The sequence below is a fragment of the Anolis carolinensis genome, chromosome 6, assembly GCF_035594765.1.
Source record: "Anolis carolinensis isolate JA03-04 chromosome 6, rAnoCar3.1.pri, whole genome shotgun sequence".
In the NCBI taxonomy this organism is placed as follows: Eukaryota; Metazoa; Chordata; class Lepidosauria; order Squamata; family Dactyloidae; genus Anolis; species Anolis carolinensis.
This window is the reverse complement of record NC_085846.1, coordinates 66,712,932-66,733,220: the sequence shown is the minus strand read 5'-3', so window position 1 is coordinate 66,733,220 and position 20,289 is coordinate 66,712,932. Positions and strand designations below refer to the sequence as shown.

General features: G+C 41.7%; 1 protein-coding gene across 1 annotated transcript; it reads left to right on the top strand.

Annotated features, from left to right (window-relative positions):
* Window positions 1–2,842: 2,842 nt before the first annotated feature.
* Window positions 2,843–10,585, top strand: cck (cholecystokinin). The gene is made up of 3 exons (XM_003223955.4): window positions 2,843–3,001; window positions 4,617–4,865; window positions 9,741–10,585. The coding sequence occupies exons 2-3, from the start codon at window positions 4,619–4,621 to the stop codon at window positions 9,869–9,871; spliced, it is 378 nt and encodes a 125-aa protein (XP_003224003.1). The 5' UTR covers window positions 2,843–3,001; window positions 4,617–4,618; the 3' UTR covers window positions 9,872–10,585.
* The last annotated feature ends 9,704 nt before the right edge of the window (window positions 10,586–20,289 follow it).

The following is a 20,289-nucleotide window of genomic DNA, read 5'->3' as shown; positions in this document are numbered from 1 at the left end:
CAGCCCCCGAAAGTAAGACCTAGCAAAGTTTTTGTTTGGAAACATGCCCGCTAAACAGAATGCCAGAGCTTGCAGGATTGGTAAATGTACATACCATAGAGTGTTGTACATGGAAATAATGATAGTAACAAGAAATTCTTGATAGGATTCACAGTCTGTTTGGTTATGTTGGTTTGTGATGACAACTACTGTATAGTATGTAATAAATGTTCATTTTTTGTTCAACAATTAATGTGAATTCTTCATGGAAAAATAAAACATCACCTGAAAATAAGACCTAGAGTATCTTTGGGAGCAAAAATTAATATAAGACACTGTCTTATTTTCGGGGAAACACGGTATGTGCACCTTGTTGTTGTTGTTGTTGTTGTTGTTGTTGTTGTTGTTTTATTGTTTACCCTCCTCTCCTCATGGCCCAAGGCAAGTTACAACATCGCTAAACTATAACTCCCATTATCCACTCATAAGTGAACTATGACTCCCATCATCCACTATCATGCCCCCCACCCAAAAAAAACCACCAGTTCTTAAAGTTGGCCATAGGGGGTTTGCATGCCAGACTTTGTCCAGATCTGTTGACTGGAGTCACAAGGCTCTCTGGACATGAAGCCATCTTGGAAATCACATACAAACATACAATGATACATACAAACATATTTTACTTTTATTATATAGATAGATAGACTAGCTTAGGTGTCCAGCAAATGCCCAGGTTAGATCTTTTGTAATGCTGTTTATAAGAAATAGGCACTGTTTGGTTTGATTTTTATGAAGGCTCCTATTAGAAAATGTGTGAGCATGTGGGTGAACTCCAACTCCCAACAGCTTGAGTCAATTGCCCCTAAACTGCACCAGTATTCAAAGTTAGTCATGTTGGGTATGTGTGCCAGGTTTTGTTCAGATCCATTGTCAGTGGTGTTTACAGTGCTCTTTGGATTTGGGTAGATTATCACCTTCATCTTCTAGGGTCAATTCGACCCACCCACCTCCCAAAAAAAGCCCTCAACAGTATGTAAAGTTGGTCATGGTGGGTATGTGTAACAGGTTTGGTCCAGGTCCGTGGGGGTTACAGTGCTCTTTGACTCCAATTGTCCTCTGTCACTACCCCCAGATTCCACCAGTTCTTAACGTTGATCATGATCAATATGTATGCCAGGTTTGGTCCAGATCAATTGTCAGTGGGATTCACAGTGCTCATTGACTGTGGGCAGACTACAAACTCTAATTACCCAGGGTCAATTCCACCCAAAATCTCCAGTATTTAAAGTTGGTCATGTTGGGTATGTGTGCCAACCACGTGTGGTCCAGATCCAACATCACAATACTCTCTGGATTTGGGTGGACTATAACTCCTATTGTCCAGGGTCAATTCCCCCCAACTAGTAAAAGTTGGTGATGAGGGGATGCCTGTGTGCCAAGTTGGTCCAGATCCATCATAGGTAGGCATCAAAGGACTCTTGCGAAATTGCATTCAAACTTATTGGAAAACACATATAAACATACATACATACAAACATATTTTCACATTTATTGTAGATGTAGATTAGATGTAGATGTAGATGTTTTTCCCACAATCTGGGGATGGATAACATGTTTTCTTTGATAGTTAACATTCTATTTCATCTCACTGGGCTTTGCTGCCATATATGATAACCATTTCAATTTGTGGTTAAGCTGTCATATAGGCGGAAGACATTGGTTACATTAGGTTAGGTAAAGGTTTTTCCCTGACATAAAGTCTAGTCGTGTCCTACTCTGAATGGTACTCATCTCCATTTCTAAGTCGAAGAGCCGGTGTTGTCCGTAGACACCTCCAAGGTCATGTGGCTGGCATGACTGCATGGAGCGCCACTAACATCCCGCCGGAGCAGTACCTATTGATCTACTCACATTTACATGTTTTCGAACTGCTAGGTTGGCAGAAACTGGAGCTGACAGCAGGAGCTCATTCCGCTCCCTGGATTCAAACCGGATTCTGGATGAATGGATTTTAATCTTGGACATTCTTAAAATTTTATATAACGTGACTTTATTTTGTAATGGTATCTGTTTTATATGAACTGTTGTTTTGTAGATTGTTTTATATGAATTGTTGTTTTTACATTGTTTTTAGGCATTGAATTTTTGCCTATTTACTGTAAGCCGCTTTGAGTCTCCTCAGAGAGAAAGGCGGGGTAACAGTGATGTAAATAAATAATAATAAATAAACTGCCATCCTTTCGGTTAGCAAATTCAGCAGCTCAGCGGTTCAACCCACTGCGCCACCGAGGGCTTGGTTACGTTCCCTGACCTCAATTTTTTCTTCATTGTTGATGATAAAACTTCTCTTTAAGCAGGTACACTCACAAATGTTTTATCCCTTGTTGTGGATTGAGACAAAGTTGGTTGGACATGAAGCCACTGGAAATAAAAGTAATTAATGTACAACTTTTTCTGGAATCAACTCACATATGGGTGGCAGCTAGGAAGTCCAACATGAGCCATGTAGCAGAAATGGGGCAGAAGAGTCAAAGCAGCTGTGCGGCCGCAAGGAATGATGTTTGGTTTGATGGAACTGACATTGCATTGTGTGCATCCCTGCATTGGCTAACCAAAAGAAAATCTGCCTGCTCAGGAAAGATAAGAAATAACTTTCATGACATTCATTTGGGAGGTTAACTGCTGTTGAGTTTTAGTTATGGGACAGGAAGAAGTGCCGGGGAAGCACCGGCCCTGCTGCAGACAGGATTAAACACCAGGAGTCCTGTCTTTTTTTTAGAAAGCTTTCTTCTCTCCAAGCCCCCCTCGCATCCTCCCCTCCCCATATGCTTCGCTGCTTTGCTCCATCCATGCAGTGAAGCATGTGGTGCTCCCACAGTTGCGTCAGATCTGTGCAAACAAACTACGTTCTTCCCATTGTTGAACCAGACTATTTAAGAGGCAGAACAGAAGGGCTCAGCCACCACCTCAAGGCTGCCTCTTCTCTCTGGTGTACAGCAGGAATCTGCACCCCATCTCAAAGGTAAGATACCGTCACAAACCTTTAAGTTCCATTAGGGCTGGCTGGGTGGTGAAAAGCCAAAGGCATAATTCAAAGTGAGAATTTGTCTTGGACTACACTCTGATAAACTAAGAATTTAATCAGCTACAACCTGCAGAAATGTAGAAAGAAGCATTAGGAGTATATTGTTATTTGTGTGTTGTGCTTGCTACTTTTCTGAATCTTTTGCTAATGATGTTGGTTAACAGAATCCTGTTTGATAAGACTGGATTTTTAACTTGTTCTTTTTAGCCAGAACTTTTGTTGTGTGAGTTTGTCTCTGCTGTGCTAAAAGGCAAAGACACTTTTGCATAAACAACAGAAGTATGGGGTGTTTTTTCCCCCTGAGCCTCCAATCCTAAAAGTATTTAAAGCAACTGTTATTATATTTTAGTCAAACTTCCAAACGTGTCAAATCATAGGATCAGTACATCTCTCTCTCTCTCTCTCTCTCTCTCTCTCTCTCTCTCTCTCTCTCTCTCTCTCTCTCTCTCTCTCTCTCTCTCTCTCTCTCTCTCTCTCTCTCTCTCATACACACACACACATTTCTAGTCATACTGTTTTTCTCTCTAAATCAAAGCATCTTCACAAAGAGCAGATATCTATCTCCATCCATCCATCTATCCCTATCCATCTATTTTGCAGGGATGCATATGAAACTACCTAAGCATAATTTCAGGTTAGAAAACAGATCAGAACTTTTCCTCACTCTCTATTCATAGCCAAAATGGTGTAGCATTTTTCTCTCAAGAGAATAAAATAATTTCAATTTTATTCTAATTTGCATTAGTTACCCCAGATAAATTAACACCATAATATGATCCGGGGGCATTACATATCAATTTTGTCTACACCAAAATAATCTAAGAATGAAGTCAACCCTATTGATTTTTCTAGAGTTTGGAAAAGCCGCACAGCGATAAATAGCAACTGCAAAAAGGCTAAAGTAAAGCTTTCACCATCTTTCCAAAAAAACAAGCAAACATACCATGCTTATAAAAGGGTAAAAATTCCATCACTCCATATACTGAATCATGTAGTAACTAAAAATCCAAGCAAAAAAATGCAATCAATTACTTAACTTGAAAAAAGTATCACAGAAGGATGTAATTCTTCCACAAAACAGAATCCCCATGCATTGTTTTTCTATGCTTTGCAATTTCAGTGACTAATCTGTATGTGATACTTCTAAAGTCTTGATGTATACATTCATGTTTGGAAACAAACAGAATTCATGTTGTCACAATACCTTTAATGAACTGAAAGGGGGAAAAGATATGTACAACCTTGCAAAATCTTCAGATCTCTCCATTAAACAATATTTTATCAAATACAGCCAAGAGAAGAAAAGTATGGGAAGCCTCGATCTTCACACCACATGTTGTTGTCTTAAGACTTGCAGGCTCCCAGTGGGGTTTATTTGATGATATAATAAGAGTAGTTTTCACCCAAAACCTCCCCAGGCTGCTAGGGAAATGGGCTGGGTTTAAATCTTTATTTTGTAAGCTTAGTTTTTTAGCTTGTAAATTCAGAGCTGCTTTCCTCCATCTATCTACTCAAAACTTTCATCATGTTTTCTCCCATTTTTTTTCTCTAGCTATGTATAGTGGGATTTGCCTCGTTCTCCTCCTGGCTGTGCTGTCCATGAGCTCCTCAGGGCAGCAGACATCGGGCTCCCACAATGGCAATGCTGTGGCCACCGATCTTGAGCAGAGCTTGCTGGAAAACCACCGGCACATCCGCAACCCAGGCGCAGGGAAAACTATCCATCAGGTAGATGGCAGCGTGGACCAGAAAGCCAACATTGGAGCTCTGTTAGCCAAATACCTCCAGCAAACCCGAAGAGGTATATATTTTATACATGTTCTTAATTGTAGCCAAGCAAAGGTATTTCAATAATTTTCCATCCATCCTCCACAACCCCACTTCCACACACATTTGTTGGTGCTATCTCCCATCAAGCCATTTTCTATGGAAAACCTTTCATGGGGTTGTCTTGGCAAGATTTATTCAGAGGCCTTCTTCTGAGGCTGAGAGAGTGTGACTTGCCCAAGGTCACCCAGTGGGTTTGCATGGCAGAGCAGGGATTTGAACCCTGAGCTCCAGAGTCATAATCCAATGTTCAAATCACTACACCTTGCTGGCTCTCACCACATAAATGTGTTAATAAGAGAAGGCATGTAACTAATGCTTCCCCAGAGTCAGGTGTTATGGGGACTATCAAGGCCTGGGCTGTGGTGCAGGCTGGTGAGCAGCCAGCTGCAGCCAGCTGCAACAAATCACTCTGACCAAGTGATCATGAGTTCGAGGCCAGCTTGGAGCCTATGTTTGTCTTGTCTTTGTTCTATGTTAAAGGCATTGAATGTTTGCCTTATATGTGTAATGTGAGTCCCCTTCAGGGTGAGAAGGGCGGAATATAAATACTGTAAATAAATAAATAAAAATAAGGACTCTTTCTGGATTCCATTTAGGTTTTTATACACATGAGGACCAGAGTCATGTACATTGTAAGTCATGACAGATATAGAAAAGACAAGTGGTGCCTGCCTGGTGTCTTCTTTGTCAATGAGTTGATGGATCTGCTGTGGGGTTTATTCCAAATGTATCACAACTTTAAACTTCAGACAAACATTCCGAGTGTTTCTACTAACTCAGTGACATGGGAATCATCACCTGTAAATGTCCTATTGTCATTAAAAATACTTTTTAAAATACCTCAACATATGATTTAAGCATATTTACATACTGCCCAAATATCTAAGGACCGGTAGAAGTGGAATCAGTTCTTTCTTGCCATTTGGTGGACAGTGATTCGTTTTATGAACGAATGCTCTCTTGCAATATCATTAATTCATTTATTAAGATGAGCTCATCAAATGCACTAGGCTGATTTGTGCATTTTGGTGTTGTTTTAATGGGATCTAAATGAAGCCCTAGTGACAGTTAAATGATTACTTAGTACGGGCTCCAAGGTTGTAAAGGAGGCTTATAGTGCAATCCAATTTAAGTTCCCAAGGAGTTCAGAAGGGCTTACAACTGGCTAATCTGCTATAGGATTATAGAGTCAAGACCTGTAATATTGTACTAACAGGAAAAGAAAAATAAGCATGAAAATAGGCTCTTGTACTTAGATTGAGTGTTCCATTGCATCTCTTCTGGAAGAGATGCAAGAATGTGAATTATAACCTAATGGGCTACAAAAGCTTTTCACCAACAGCAGAAGCTATTGTGGTTCACCAACAATGGTGCAGTAGAGCCAGGTCTTGCATGGGAAGCATTAGGACATTCTGACTAGCAAGAACAATGTTGTCATCTGCCTCTATCCTCTGTTTACATATAGCTGCAAACTACACCATAGTTAAAGCATGGATGGAGATAAGCGATCTCCTAGCAAGGATGTTATGAGTTATCCTAGTTGCAATGCAATATATTTGGGTGTGGTTTGTGTCTTGAACTGAACAATCAAGACCCACTAGTTTTACAAAATAGGTGTTTCTAGTGAGGATGAAACCACTTGAATTATTTTGTTGATATGGATCAAGGCAGCTTCCTGCAGTTTTGGACTTTCCTTAAGGGCAATTTATGACATTGTGTTGATTGTTCATTGCCTATGTTTTGTTTTGCACTTGTTGTAATTTGTATTTTGTATTGAATGTTTTGTGAGCCGCCCCAAGTCCCAATGGAAGATGGTGGCGGGATATAAATAAAGTTTTATTATTGTTGTTATTGTTGTTAGTATTATCATTATATGTTGTTGTTGTTATTATCATGATTGTATAAGAATACATCACTGCTGCACTAGCTTTGCAGACAAGCTTGGAGGTAAAGCAGAGTAGTTCAGAATATCCTGATTAGGTCTTTGCAACTATTAATTGAAATCTCAGGTAAAGGAGTTCAGGTAGGATGTATGCAAGAAATAGTACTTGAGGGCTCAAGTGATCATTCAAACGGAAACACCCCTTATGAGTCTATAGGTTGAATATATCAGAAGTCAGTTTGGGATAATAAATCCGATGTGGGAAATGCCACATCCTTGGGATGAGTTTGAATATCTAGGGAAATTGGATGAATTTGTCCCTTTGAAGTTCTCCAGAGGGTTTTTCCCATGAAATTTGCATTTCTGAAATACAGTAGAATCTCGCTTATCCAACGTAATCGGGCCAGTAGAACGTTGGATAAGCGAATATGTTGGATAATAAGGAGAGATTAAAAAAAGCCTATTAGACATTAAATTAGGTTGTGATTTTACAAATGAAGCACCAAAACATCATGTTATACAAAAAATTTGACAGAAAAAGTAGTTCAATACGCAGTAATGCTATGTAGTAATTATTGTATTTACGAATTTAGCACCAAAATATCATGATGTATTGAAAACATTGACTACAAAAATGCGTTGGATAATCCAGAATGTTGGATAAGCGAGTGTTGGATAAGTGAGACTCTACTGTATATGTAATTTGGAGATATATATAGTGGCTGCTGGTGGCCAGCCTCTAAGAATGGCTTTAAAGGAGCTTTCCAAGGTGCTGAAATTTATCCTCAAATTAAGTATAGCATTTTAGCTTCTTTAAGCTACTGTATCCAAAATCTAGATTCATTGTCTTAATGACACGGGAACCGCTGGCTGCTACTGCATTAGCCATTAACATTTCATCAGTAAGGCCTAGCCTTATTCATACCTTCTATGTGTGTACATTCAAGTTGCATGTTGACCTATAGCAACCCTTTGAAATTCATGTGGTTTTCTTAGGCAAGGAATTCTCAAGTTAGTTTTGTCAGTTTCTTTCTCTGAAATATAGCCTAAAGCATCTGTTATTCATTGGTGAATGAATGTTTGGTCCATTAATTCTTCTAAGTGTATATATGTATAACCTATACATGATTTACTCCAGTAATTATGGGATGGCACGCAATAATACTATCATATATTTTCACAGCAGCCCTGTGAGTTGAGTTATATCAAAGGGCAATGACATGCCCAAAACAGCACATAAAATGTCATGGTCTTTAGTTTGGTTGCAGAAATGTTTCTACAATATTGGTGTATCGCTGCACTTTCTAGTGTCACAGTAGTCAGGAGTAATACAGTGGTAAACCACAAAAGTAATATAGATATGACAGTCCTCTCTGCCTTGACCAGAATTCTATGTTGCCAATGTCACAAGAAGCACAAATTATTACAGTAGAGTCTCACTTATCCAACATAAACGGGCCAGCAGAACGTTGGATAAGCGAATATGTTGGATCATAAGGAGGCATTAAGGAAAAGCCTATTAAACATCAAATTAGGTTATAATTTTACAAATTAAGCACCAAAACATCATGTTATAGAACAAATTTGACAGAAAAAGTAGTTCAATACACAGTAATGTTATGTAGTAATTACTGTATTTACGAATTTAGCACCAAAATATCACGATGTATTGAAAACATTGACTACAAAAATGCGTTGGATAATCCAGAACGTTGGATAAGCGAGTGTTGGATAAGTGAGACTCTACTGTATCTCATATGAAGTTTAGTCTACAAACATTAACTAGCCAGGAATTAAGTAAAGCATATCTGCATCTAGAGGTTCAGTGACTATTAATTACTGGATCATGCTGTTGACAACAGTTGAGTGGTAACAGAATGGTGGTATTCTTGGGAAGGGGAGTAAATCTCAGATATGCAAGATCTAGTTTTTTAAAGCTTAGAACCATGCACCTGAAGCTAGTTACAAAGTAGTGGCTCAACCATGTGGTTAGATGAAGGATAGCAAATTGTACATATGTAACCCAAGAATTTGTAGAGCCCAGTTCACAGGTCCTTTTATTCAGAAATTCTTAGTTATTGCTTTTTGGAGTCAGAAACACTTTCTGATTTCCTGCGAATCATCTAGAGAACTAACAGTAACTTCCAGACTACTGTCTACATACCATTCTGGCAGGAGTATCAAAATCACCTTCATTTTCTTTCCATACTTAGAATCATAGAGTTGGAAGAGACTCACGGGCATTCCAGTCCAACCCCCTGCCAAGAAGCAGGAAAAGAAGCATTCAAAGCACCCCCAACAGATGGCCATCCAGCCTCTGTTTGAAAGCCTCTAGAGAAGGAGCCTCCACCACACTCCAGAGCAGAGAGTTCCACTGCTGAACAGCTCTCACAGTTAGGAAATTATTCCTAATGTTCAGGTGGAATCTCCTTTCCTGTAATTTGAAGCCATTGTTTCTCATCCTAGTCTCCAGGGCAGCAGAAAACAAGCTTGCTTCCTCCTCCCTATGACTTTACCCCACATATTTATAGATGGCCCTAACATGTCTGCTCTGAGCCTTCTCTTCTGCAGGCTAAACATGCCCGACTCTTTAAGCCGCTCCTCGTATGACTTGTTCTCCAGACCCTTGATCATTTTAGTCACCCTCATCTGGACATATTCCAGCTTGTCAACATCTCCCTTAAATTGTGATGATAAAATATAACTTCCCTACAATGCCCATGGCACACCGCAATGAATATTGTCATTTAAAGTTGGAATAAAGAACTTTTGGACCTCAACTGGTTGCTGGCCCACAACTCTCATCATTCTTAACCATCAGCCAGTCTGTTTGGCCTGTGAGATCGGGAAAACGAAGTCATTTAGGAAGCATAGAGTTTCCATCCTCTGTTTTAGAGTATTTGTTGCTATCTCTGTTCTTCAAATTCATCTATTTACTTTTGTATCACTTCCTTTCTTTTAAAGGTTCTACTGGAAAGGCCTCTGCGATGGGATTACTGAATTTTGATCCTACACACAGGATAAAAGACAGGGATTACATGGGCTGGATGGATTTTGGACGTCGCAGTGCAGAAGAATACGAGTACACTTCTTAAATATGAGTACACACTGTGCTTAAAAGAAATTCAAATCAAAGTCCCATTTCTGTACAGACAAAAATTGTCATCCTTTTCAAATCAGTGTTTAAGAAAACATGTACTTGATGTAAATTTGTCTGTAAAACTATACAATGCAATATATATTATATAAAACATATGCAGAATTTTCAAGAAAAAAACCTTTCTCGTTTAATTTCTTACGATTTATTGTAGACATATTAAAAGTATTTCACTCATCCCTCAGTTGTTTTGTGACCACAAATGTTGCTGAATATCACAATCTACTGCCAAAGGAAAATGCTTTCGAGTTTTCCATATGCTATGTACTCACTGAAAAACTTTCAAAGGAATTTGTTCTATTTATCTCGCTATCAATCTGTTCTGAATAATTTTAAGCAATGAGTTGGATCCAGAGTTAAGTCTACTTACTATAGACCCTCTGCAGTCAAATTAGGCAGGACTAACCTAAGTCTAATTGATTGCAAGAGTTTTACTTTGGAGTATGACTAAGTTTGAATCCAACCCTATCCATATCAATATCAACATGGTAGAAAAGCTTTCCTATGAAAAGCATTTTCATGGTTACAATGTTAAAAATTCAAGTCAGACCTATCACTGGTGCATATGAGGAAGTTGTTTTCTTTTGTAAAATAAATGTGAAAATTCTGCTGAAATTATGAATCCTAGAATAAACAAAACATTCCTTGCTTCTTGGTGACTTATACATGTGTTTTGTATGGCAAGATAAACTTCTCCCCACCACTGACCCCCACATATCCTAGAGCTAGAGATGCAATCCAGAGTTGGTTAGAGCAAAGGCCATAAGTTGGGACCAAAATGCTACTATAATTTGGTTTAAAGTTCTTTTTTTGTTGCTGCTGTATGCCTTAAAGTCATTTCTGACTTATGGTAACTGTAAAGCAAATCTATCAATGGGGGATTTTTGTTTAGAAAAAAAGATTGCCTTTGCCTTTCTTTGAGGCTGAGAGAATATGACTTGTCCGAGGTCACCCAGTGGATTTCTATAGCTGAGTGGGGAGTATCCAAAGTCATATCACTGCACTATGCTGCTACCAGTAAATAAATCTTAGGAGATGTATTTACATTTTTAAAGCCAAGAAAAAATCTATTCAAAGCTAGGAAACCACCAGAAGATGAAATCATGGGGGGAAGAATGTGATCAACTGGGCAACCCTTATAGGAGAATAGAAAGATATACAATAAATAAAGTAAAGGTAAAGGTTTCCCCTGACGTTAAGTTCAGTCATGTCTGACTCTGGGGGTTGGTGCTCATCTCCATTTCTATGCTGAAGAGCTGGCGTTGCCCATAGACACCTCCAAGGTCATGTGGCCGGCATAACTGCATGGAGCGCCGTTACCTTCCTGCTGGGGCGGTACCTATTGATCTACTCACATTGGCATGTTTTCGAACTGCTAGGTTGGCAGGAGCTGGAGCTAACAGCGGCTGCTCACGCCCCTCCCGGGTTTGAACCTGGGACCTTTCAGTCTCCAGCTCAGTGCTTTAACACACTGCACCACCAGGGCTCCCAAAAGGCCAGTTTCAACCCAAGGCTCAAGGTTCCTGACCTCTGTGCTAGAATGTGGGGTTACTTTGCTATGACTGGAGCAGGAGGTAGAAGGAGGCTGGATAAATTGAAAGGCATCCATCAACTCTGGACAAGCAGGAGCCAAAGTTGCATCCACAAATTGTATCCATAACAGCATACAAGTCAGAACAGATCTGAGAAACTTTATGTGCAAAGTGCCTTGCAAATTCTTCACAGCAAGCTGCTGTATGCTCAGGGATTTCTCCTTGAGGACCAGTATGTAGTATCCCTCTGACCATTTGAAACAGTTCAGCTGGGTGGTTCCTTGCAGATGCAATAGTGGCAGCAAGGAATGATTTCTCTGCTGCCTCCATTGCTGCCGAGTAAGTTTTCATATACACTAGAGCCCATACTTGGTCAGATTCGCTTTGAGTTCTCTGCCAACATTGTTCTAGTCTTTGTCTCACTTGCTTCATCACTGCCAACTCCTTGGAAAACCAGGGGGTTGGTTTGACTCTGCTCCATGAGAGAATATGTTCAGGAGTGATTGTGTCCACCGCCATGGCCATTTCCCCATTTCAGAAGTCAGCCAGAGCTTTGACAGAATCACCTGCCAAGGTGACACAAAAATCTCCTACGTGCCCCCGTGGCCTAGTGGATTAAAGCCTTGTGACTTGAAGGTTGGGTTGCTGACCTGAAGGCTGCCAGGTTGGAATCCCACCCGGGGAGAGTGCGGACGAGCTCCCTCTATCAGCTCCAGCTCCATGTGGGGACATGAGAGAAGCCTCCCACAAGGATGGTAAAAACATCAAAACATCTGGGCATCTGCTGGGCAACGCCCTTGCAGATAGCCAATTCTCTCATTCCAGAAGCAACTCAGGTTGCTTCTGACGCAAAAAAATCTCCAATAACTATCAGGAATAAATCTGGATCCATAAGCCTCCTGGGGCAGACCATCTTAATCTGTTCCCCACCCCTGTGGAGGTTTGGAGACCCAGTAAGTCTACGCCTGATCAGGTAATGATTGGTCCATGACAACAGAACTATGATAAGTTCCTCCACACCACAATCACTATCGTCCCATCCTGCACAGAAAACTAGGTCCAAAGTGTGTCCGGCAGCATGGGTGGGCAAGACACCACTTGAGACAGACCCATGATTGTCATGGAGGGCATAAGTCCTGAGCCACTGCCGACAGGGCAGTCTCAGCATGGATGTTGAAGTCTCCCAGCACTATTAGCCACTGAGACTTCAATGTCAACCTCAAGATCACCCAGGCTAGCTCAGGAAGGAAGACTGTTGAGCAGTGGGGTGGATGGTACACCAACATAATTCTTATTCTGTTCTTATTAACCACATTTATTTATTTATTTATTTATTTGCAGTATATATATTCTGCCCTTCTCACCCCGAAGGGGACTCAGGGCGGATCACATTATACACACATAGGGCAAACATTCAATGCCCATAAACACATCAAACCGAGACAGAGACAGACAGACGCTGAGGCAATTTAACCTCCTGAGGGGATGTTCGACTCTGACCACAGGGGAGAGCAGCTGCTTCATCATCCACTCTGACGGCACTTCCTTATTCCAACGTCGTAAATTAGTTAAACTTGCCTCCCCACTTTTATAAGTGGTACCTTATTTCCTACTTGATAGATGCAACTATCTTTCAGGTTGCTAGGTCAGCAACGAGCAGAGGCTATTTTTTATTTTTAATTGACGGGTACTCATCCCGCCACGGGCTGGCCTCGAACTCATGACCTCATGGTCAGAGTGATTTATTGCAGCAGGCTGCTCACCAGCCTGCGCACACATACACTTGAATGCTGTTGACTGTGAGATGGGGAACCTGGTCAGGGGGGTGGAATCATGATAGATCACTGCAACTCCACCTCCCCAACCCCCCAGGCCTTGCCTCATGCTTCACAGAGAATCCTGGTGGGCAGAGCTGAGAGAGATTGACCCCCCCCCCCCACACCCAGTTTCATTCAACCAGGTTTCTGTGATACTAACCAGATCAGCATGCTCATCCAGAATCAAGTCCTGGATGGCCATTGTTTTTCCATTTACTGACCTGACATTCAACAGCAACAATTTCAACCTAGGAAGACTATCACCTTGGCTATCCAGGTTATTAGATTTAGGAGACAGTTTGGGGGTAATAAGCACTCTATTTTGTTCCCTATTTTGTTGGTGCTGAACCTGTCTTCCCCCTTCTGACTCCAATGGCTGTCCCACGAATCTGGGGACTCCCACCCTCCTTAGAAAAACACCTCCTTCCTGTATGGGGCAGGCCACCAGATGCCAAATAAAACTTTATATAATATCAGAACACATCATGCAACGTGCGGGGCTTGATGAATCCAAGGCTGGAGTTAAAATTTCTGGAAGAAACATTAACAACCTTAGGTATGCAGATGATACCCCTTTGATGGCTGAAAGTGAGGAAGAGCTGAGGAGCCTTATCACCAAGGTGAAAGAAGAAAGTACAAAAGCCGGGCTGCAGTTAAACATCAAGAAAACCAAGATCATGGCAACCAGACTGATTGACAACTGGCAAATAGAGGGGGGAAACGTGGAGGCAGTGACAGACTTTATATTTCTAGGAGCGAAGATCACTGCAGATGCAGACTGCAGCCAGGAAATCAGAAGACGTTTACTTCTTGGGAAGAGAGCAATGGCCAACCTTGATAAAATACTGAAAAGCAGAGACATCACACTGGCAACGAAGGTCCGCATAGTCAAAGCAATGGTATTCCCCATAGTAACCTATGGATGCGAGAGCTGGACCATAAGGAAGGCTGAGCGAAGGAAGATAGAAGTCTGCTTTTGAACTCTGGTGCTGGAGGAAAATCCTGAGAGTGCCTTGGACCGCAAGAAGATCCAACCAGTCCATCCTCCAGGAAATAATGCCCGGCTGCTCACTGGAGGGAAGGATATTAGAGGCAAAGTTGAAGTATTTTGGCCACATCATGAGAAGGTAGGCAAAGCAGGAACACTCGATGCAAAAACTCTAACCTTCTGGGCCACATCTGTAACCAAGCAGAACAGGCTCCTGCAGGTCTCCGTGGTCTCCCTTTCCTTCTTCTGCTGCTCTCTTCATCCATACCCAGTTTGCTGGCTAAGATGGTCCAAAACAGAAGTTCTTATACTGTAGCCCAGAAGGTAGGCAAAGCAGGAACACTGGGTGTAAAACCATTACCTTTTGGGTTGTTTCTGCAACCAAGCAGAGAAGGGTCTTGTAGACTTGGGTCCTGGAACCACACCACATCAGATGGATATCAAGAATCCACTGAATCTGACTGTTGTCGGAAATCTGAGCTCTTGTGCTAAATGATGTTCCAAGAAATGCATAATCTCCAGCATTTCACAGATGAAGATTGGGATGTGTATGGTCAAACATCAAGGTGACAATGTTATTAATGAGGAAGAAGGCACAAGAAAGGGGAGGCAGTTTGCTGTTACCTGAGTATCCTGGGAAGGGTAAAACTTGGCCTCTCCTCTCTCCCCACTGGATCCAATGGTGGCGCAATGGGTTGAACCCTTGTGCTGGCTGAACTGCTGACTTAAAGGTTGGTTGCTCAAAACCACAAGATGGAGTGAGCTCCCCTCTGTCAGCCCTAGCTCCTCCGGTGGCCTAGGGGATAAAAACCTTGTGACTTGAAGGTTGGGTTGCTGACCTGAAAGCTGCCAGGTTCGAATCCCACCTTGGGAGAGCGTGGATGAGCTTCCTCTATCAGCTCTAGCTCCATGCAGGGACATGAGAGAAGCCTCCCACAAGGATGGTAAAACATCAAAACATCCGGGCGTCCCCTGGGCAACGTCCTTGCAGACGGCCAATTGAAGACATGAGAGAAGCCTCCCAGCAGGATGGCAATACATCTGGGCATCCGCTGGGCAACATCTCTGTAGATGGCTGATTCTCTCACACCAGAAGCGACTTGCAGTATGTTTGCTTATGGTAAAGGCAAAGGTTTTCCCCTGACATTAAGTCTAGTCATGTCCGACTCTGGGGGTTGGTGCTCATCTCCCTTTCTAAGCTGAAGAGCCGGCGTTGTCCATAAACACCTCCAAGGTCATGATTGCATGGAGCACTATTACCTTTCCACCGGAGCGGTACCTATTTTTCTACTCACATTTGCATGTTTTTGAACTGTTAGGTCGGCAGAAGTTGGAGCTAACAGCAGGAGCTCACACCACTGCCCGGATTCAAACCGTCAACCTTTCAATCAGCAAGTTCAGCAGCTCAGCGGTTTAACTCACTGCGCCACAGGGCAGTGGGTTATCATACTTATGACATGAGAACAAAAAACTGGACCCAATTTGCATCCATTGCAATAGGCTGTGGACAAAGGGGAGACTGGACATTTGAAGATGAAAAAGGGGGCTGACAGACCATGTCAGCTACTACATAGAAACTGCTCTGACATCAACTGCTAATTGGATCTTTCAATTATTTTGTGACCAGAGTATTTAATACTTATCAAGTAGTTTGTGCCAACATTTGTTCAAGGCTGATCGAGACAGAGAAGTGCAATACATAGGACCAGCAAAGGAGTCTGCAACTCCTCTAGAGCCCAAATGAAATTGTGACAATATATTGAGCTCATTAATACACTACTTATTAAAGCATCATTCAGAGGTCATGGCAGCAACTAGTTCTTGGGGCTATTCAGCATAAAAGTTTGCAGGGAAGATACTAGGATACTAGCAGTACCCAAGAGGGAAATGCTTCAATTATATTGTACAAGAGAGAGTTGAACCCAAAATGAAAAACTCACTGAAAAAATCTCAAACTCAGACCAGAAATAATGTTGTCAGTTTAATGTATTCCCCCACCCCCTGCAAACCCACAAAAGATAACCTTATGGGGGGGGGGGGATTTACTCTTTCATGCAATTTCCCTCATAACTATTATTTAACTTCTGCTTTTCCCTGCATTGTCTGCATTTTCCCTGCAGTTTTATAGTTCCTTTTTTTGCAGAGAATTTTTGCATTCAAAGCCTACTTAAGCCATCCTAATATTTTTTGATCAAGCTTGATATTACTGTGATGGCCACAAATGTTAAACTTTTTAAAAAGGGTTTGGCATGTTTATAGGGAATAAGATATCCAATAGCTACTAGTCACAATGACTTCTAGGATTAGCATCATCATGTTCTTAAATTATGTTCCTTTATGTCATTTCTATCATTTTATTATTTTATCATGCTATTGTGGGTAAATATGTTTTATTTTGCTTTGTTTTGTGTTACGTATGCATTTTATGTTATTTTATTGTGATTGCCTGGGCTTGGCCCCATGTTAGCCACCCTGAGTCCCTTCAGGGAGATGGAGGCGGGATATAAAAATAACATCATTATTATTATTATTATTATTATTATTATTATTATTATTATTATTATTATTATTTTATTATTATGACACAGCAAACAAGATAGATATGCTGGATTTTGTATCACAAAATCACAAGTAGAACACTTCCCAAGTGTCTAGGACTGTGTGATGTATTTTCGGATGATGCGTGCAGATCCCAGTAGGGTGGTCTTTTGCAGTTGGCAGATCGTAATTTTGTCAATGTCTATTGTTTCCAAATGCCAGCTGAGATCTTTTGGAATGGCACCCAATGTGCCCATCACCACCGGGACCACCTGCACTGGTTTCTGCCTGAGTCTTTGAAGTTCAATCGTGAGGTCCTGATAGCGGCTGAGTTTTTCCTGTTGTTTTTCGTCAATGCGACTGTCACCTGGGATGGCAACATCAATGATCCAAACCTTTTTCTTTTCCACAACTGTGATGTCTGGTGTGTTGTGTTCCAGAACTTTGTCAGTCTGGATTCGGAAGTCCCACAGTATCTTTGCGTGCTCATTTTCCAATACTTTTGCAGGTTTGTGATCCCACCAGTTCTTTACTGCTGGGAGGTGGTACTTGAGGCATAAGTTTCAGTGAATCATTTGGGCCACATAGTTGTGCCTCTGTTTGTAGTCTGTCTGTGCGATTTTCTTACAGCAGCTGAGGATATGGTCAATGGTTTCGTCGGTTTCCTTGCACTTTGGGTCATCAGCTGATTTTTCGATCTTGGCCTTAATTGTATTTGTCCTGACGGCTTGCTCCTGGGCTGCAAGGATCAGGCCTTCTGTCTCCTTCTTTAGGGTCCCATTCGTGAGCCAGAGCCAGATCTTCTCCTTATCAGCTTTTCCTTCAATTTTGTCAAGGAACTTTCCATGCAATGTTTTGTTGTGCCAGCTGTCAGCTCTAGTTTGTAGTGTGGTTTTCTTGTACTGATTCTTTGTCTGCTGTGCTTTGAGGAGTTTCTGATTTTTGACTTCAATCAAAGCAGGTTATATTATTATTATTATTATTATTATTATTATTATTATTATTATTATTATTATTATTCCTTTCAGTACTACTTGATCAGAGTGTTTTGGCATTTGTGTCTTCCTAGTGCATGAGTAAAACCTGCTGGAGTAAAATAAGAATTAAAGATTAAACTGTATGCTGATCGGTTTTAGTAAGCCTAATAAGCTCCATTTTGATACTAGCTGACATCTTCCTATGTATGGCTTGCTGATTTCTGCCATTGTACTATGCTAGAAATGCTGTAACTGCGACATTACATTCCTGGGACCAACAATCAGAGGTGTTAGTTAAAAGACCCTGAGAACATCTTCTTAAGCAACAAACAAGCTCTGGATACATTTTGTGCTGGTCATGTAAACCTCAGATTACCACGTATGCTTTAGATATTGCTCAAACATACTTTGTCTTTGTCTGCATAATTCTGAAGTTCTATAAAATAGTGATGCTTGTAATAATCTTTATCTATCTCAACCAGATAGTGCTAGCTGTGGATAAGAGTTGGAGTGAAAGCAGTGCTGGGACTTGGTAGATCCTTCAGCCAAAGTTATTGTCGAGTTTGATCTATGTAAATAAAAGTCAAAATGTGTATGTATGTATGTATGTATGTTTGCATGTATGTATTTTCCAAGATGGCACATCTAGAGAGCCCCATGATTCCCACCAATAATAGATCTGGACCAAACTTGGCACACTTGCCCGTCATGACCAACTTTAAATACTGGAGGCATTTAGGGGGAAATCAACCCTGGATGTTAGGAGTTGTAGTTCACCTAGGGTCAAAGAGCACTGAGAACCCAACTTGATAATGGATCTGGACCAAACTTGGCATACATACCCAACACAACCACCTTTAAATACTGGAGGTATTGCCGGGGGGGGGGGGGGGGGTCAACCATGGATATTAGAAGTTGTAGTTCACTCAGGGTCAAAGAGCACTCAGAATCCAGCTAATGATGGATCTGGACCAAACGTGGCACACATTCCCAACATGACCAACTTTAAATACTTGCAGAATTTGTGAGGAGCTGATTCTGGATATTAAGAGTTGTAGTTTGCCCGCAATCAAAGAGCACTTTGGACCAAACCAACGATGGATCTGGACCAAACACATACCCAAGATGACCAACTTTAACTACTGGTGCAGTTTGAGGCAATCACAGATGATGGTGGGTGTTATAATTTACCCACATCTTTATGCATTTTCTATTGGGACCATTCTTACAATCTATATATATAATAAAAGTGAAATCGGAGTATGTATCAGCATTTTGATTGGCCTGGCGGAATATGTGCTCGCGTTTTGATTGGCCGCCACTATCCCAGGCCACTGAGACCAACAGGAATGACGGATCTGCACCAAACTTGGCACACTTCATCCCCACGATGCACTTTATGACCTGCTGCCATTTGGGGGAGGATGGACCACAGATGATGGGATTTGCAGTACTTTCAAACACTTTAACTCCCACAGACTACTGCAATGCCCACCAATGATAGAAATGGACCAAACTTGGCACACAGAACTCCTGTCGACCCCTTTACATCCTGATGTATATTGGGGCAGGATGGACCAAGGATGATGGAATTTGCAGTACCTTCCCTCACTTCTTGAGACCACAGCAACTGCCACAAATCACACAACTGAACCAAACCAGGCACACATATCCCAAATGACACACTTCACATGCTGCAGCAGTTTGACGGAGGGTGGACCAAGGATTATGGGATTTGCAGTACATTCATCCAATTCACCTCCCACAAACCACTGTGATGCCCATGAATGACAAAACTGTATCAAACTTGACACGCAGGTGCAGGGTAGCCCACTTTACATCCTGGTGCAGTTTGGGGGAAGAGGGACCGTGGATGAGGGGACTTACAATATCTTCAGTCACTTCCTGGGACTACTGTGACCCCCACCAATGACTGATCAAGACCAAACTTGGCACATAGAGCCACCATGGCCCACTCTACATCTTGGTGAGATTTGAAAGAGCTTGGACCTTGGATGATGGGACTTGCAGTATATTCATTCACTTCCTGAGACCACTGTCACCCCCATCAATGTCTCATCAAGACCAAACTTCAAACAGAGAACACCCATGACTCACTCTACACCCAGGTGCAGTTTGGAGGATGATGGACCATGGACGATGGGACTTCCAATACCTTCACTCACTTCCTGAGAGCACCGCGACCCACACAAATGACTGATCAAGACCAAACATGGTACATGGAGCCCTCATGACCTATTCTACATACTGGCTCTGTTTGGAGGGGGATGGACACTGGACGATGGGACTTGCATATGGGAGTTGGAGCTCACCCGCACCCACTGAACCCAGCTGACTTTGGATATAGGCTACACTTGGAACACAGGCAAACAAGGCCTTTCTCAAATGACCCGGGCATCGCCGGGTCTCCAAGCTAGTTAAAATAATAATAACTACTTCTAAGATTTATACTTACAAAATACCTAACCTAGGCATCTCTGGGT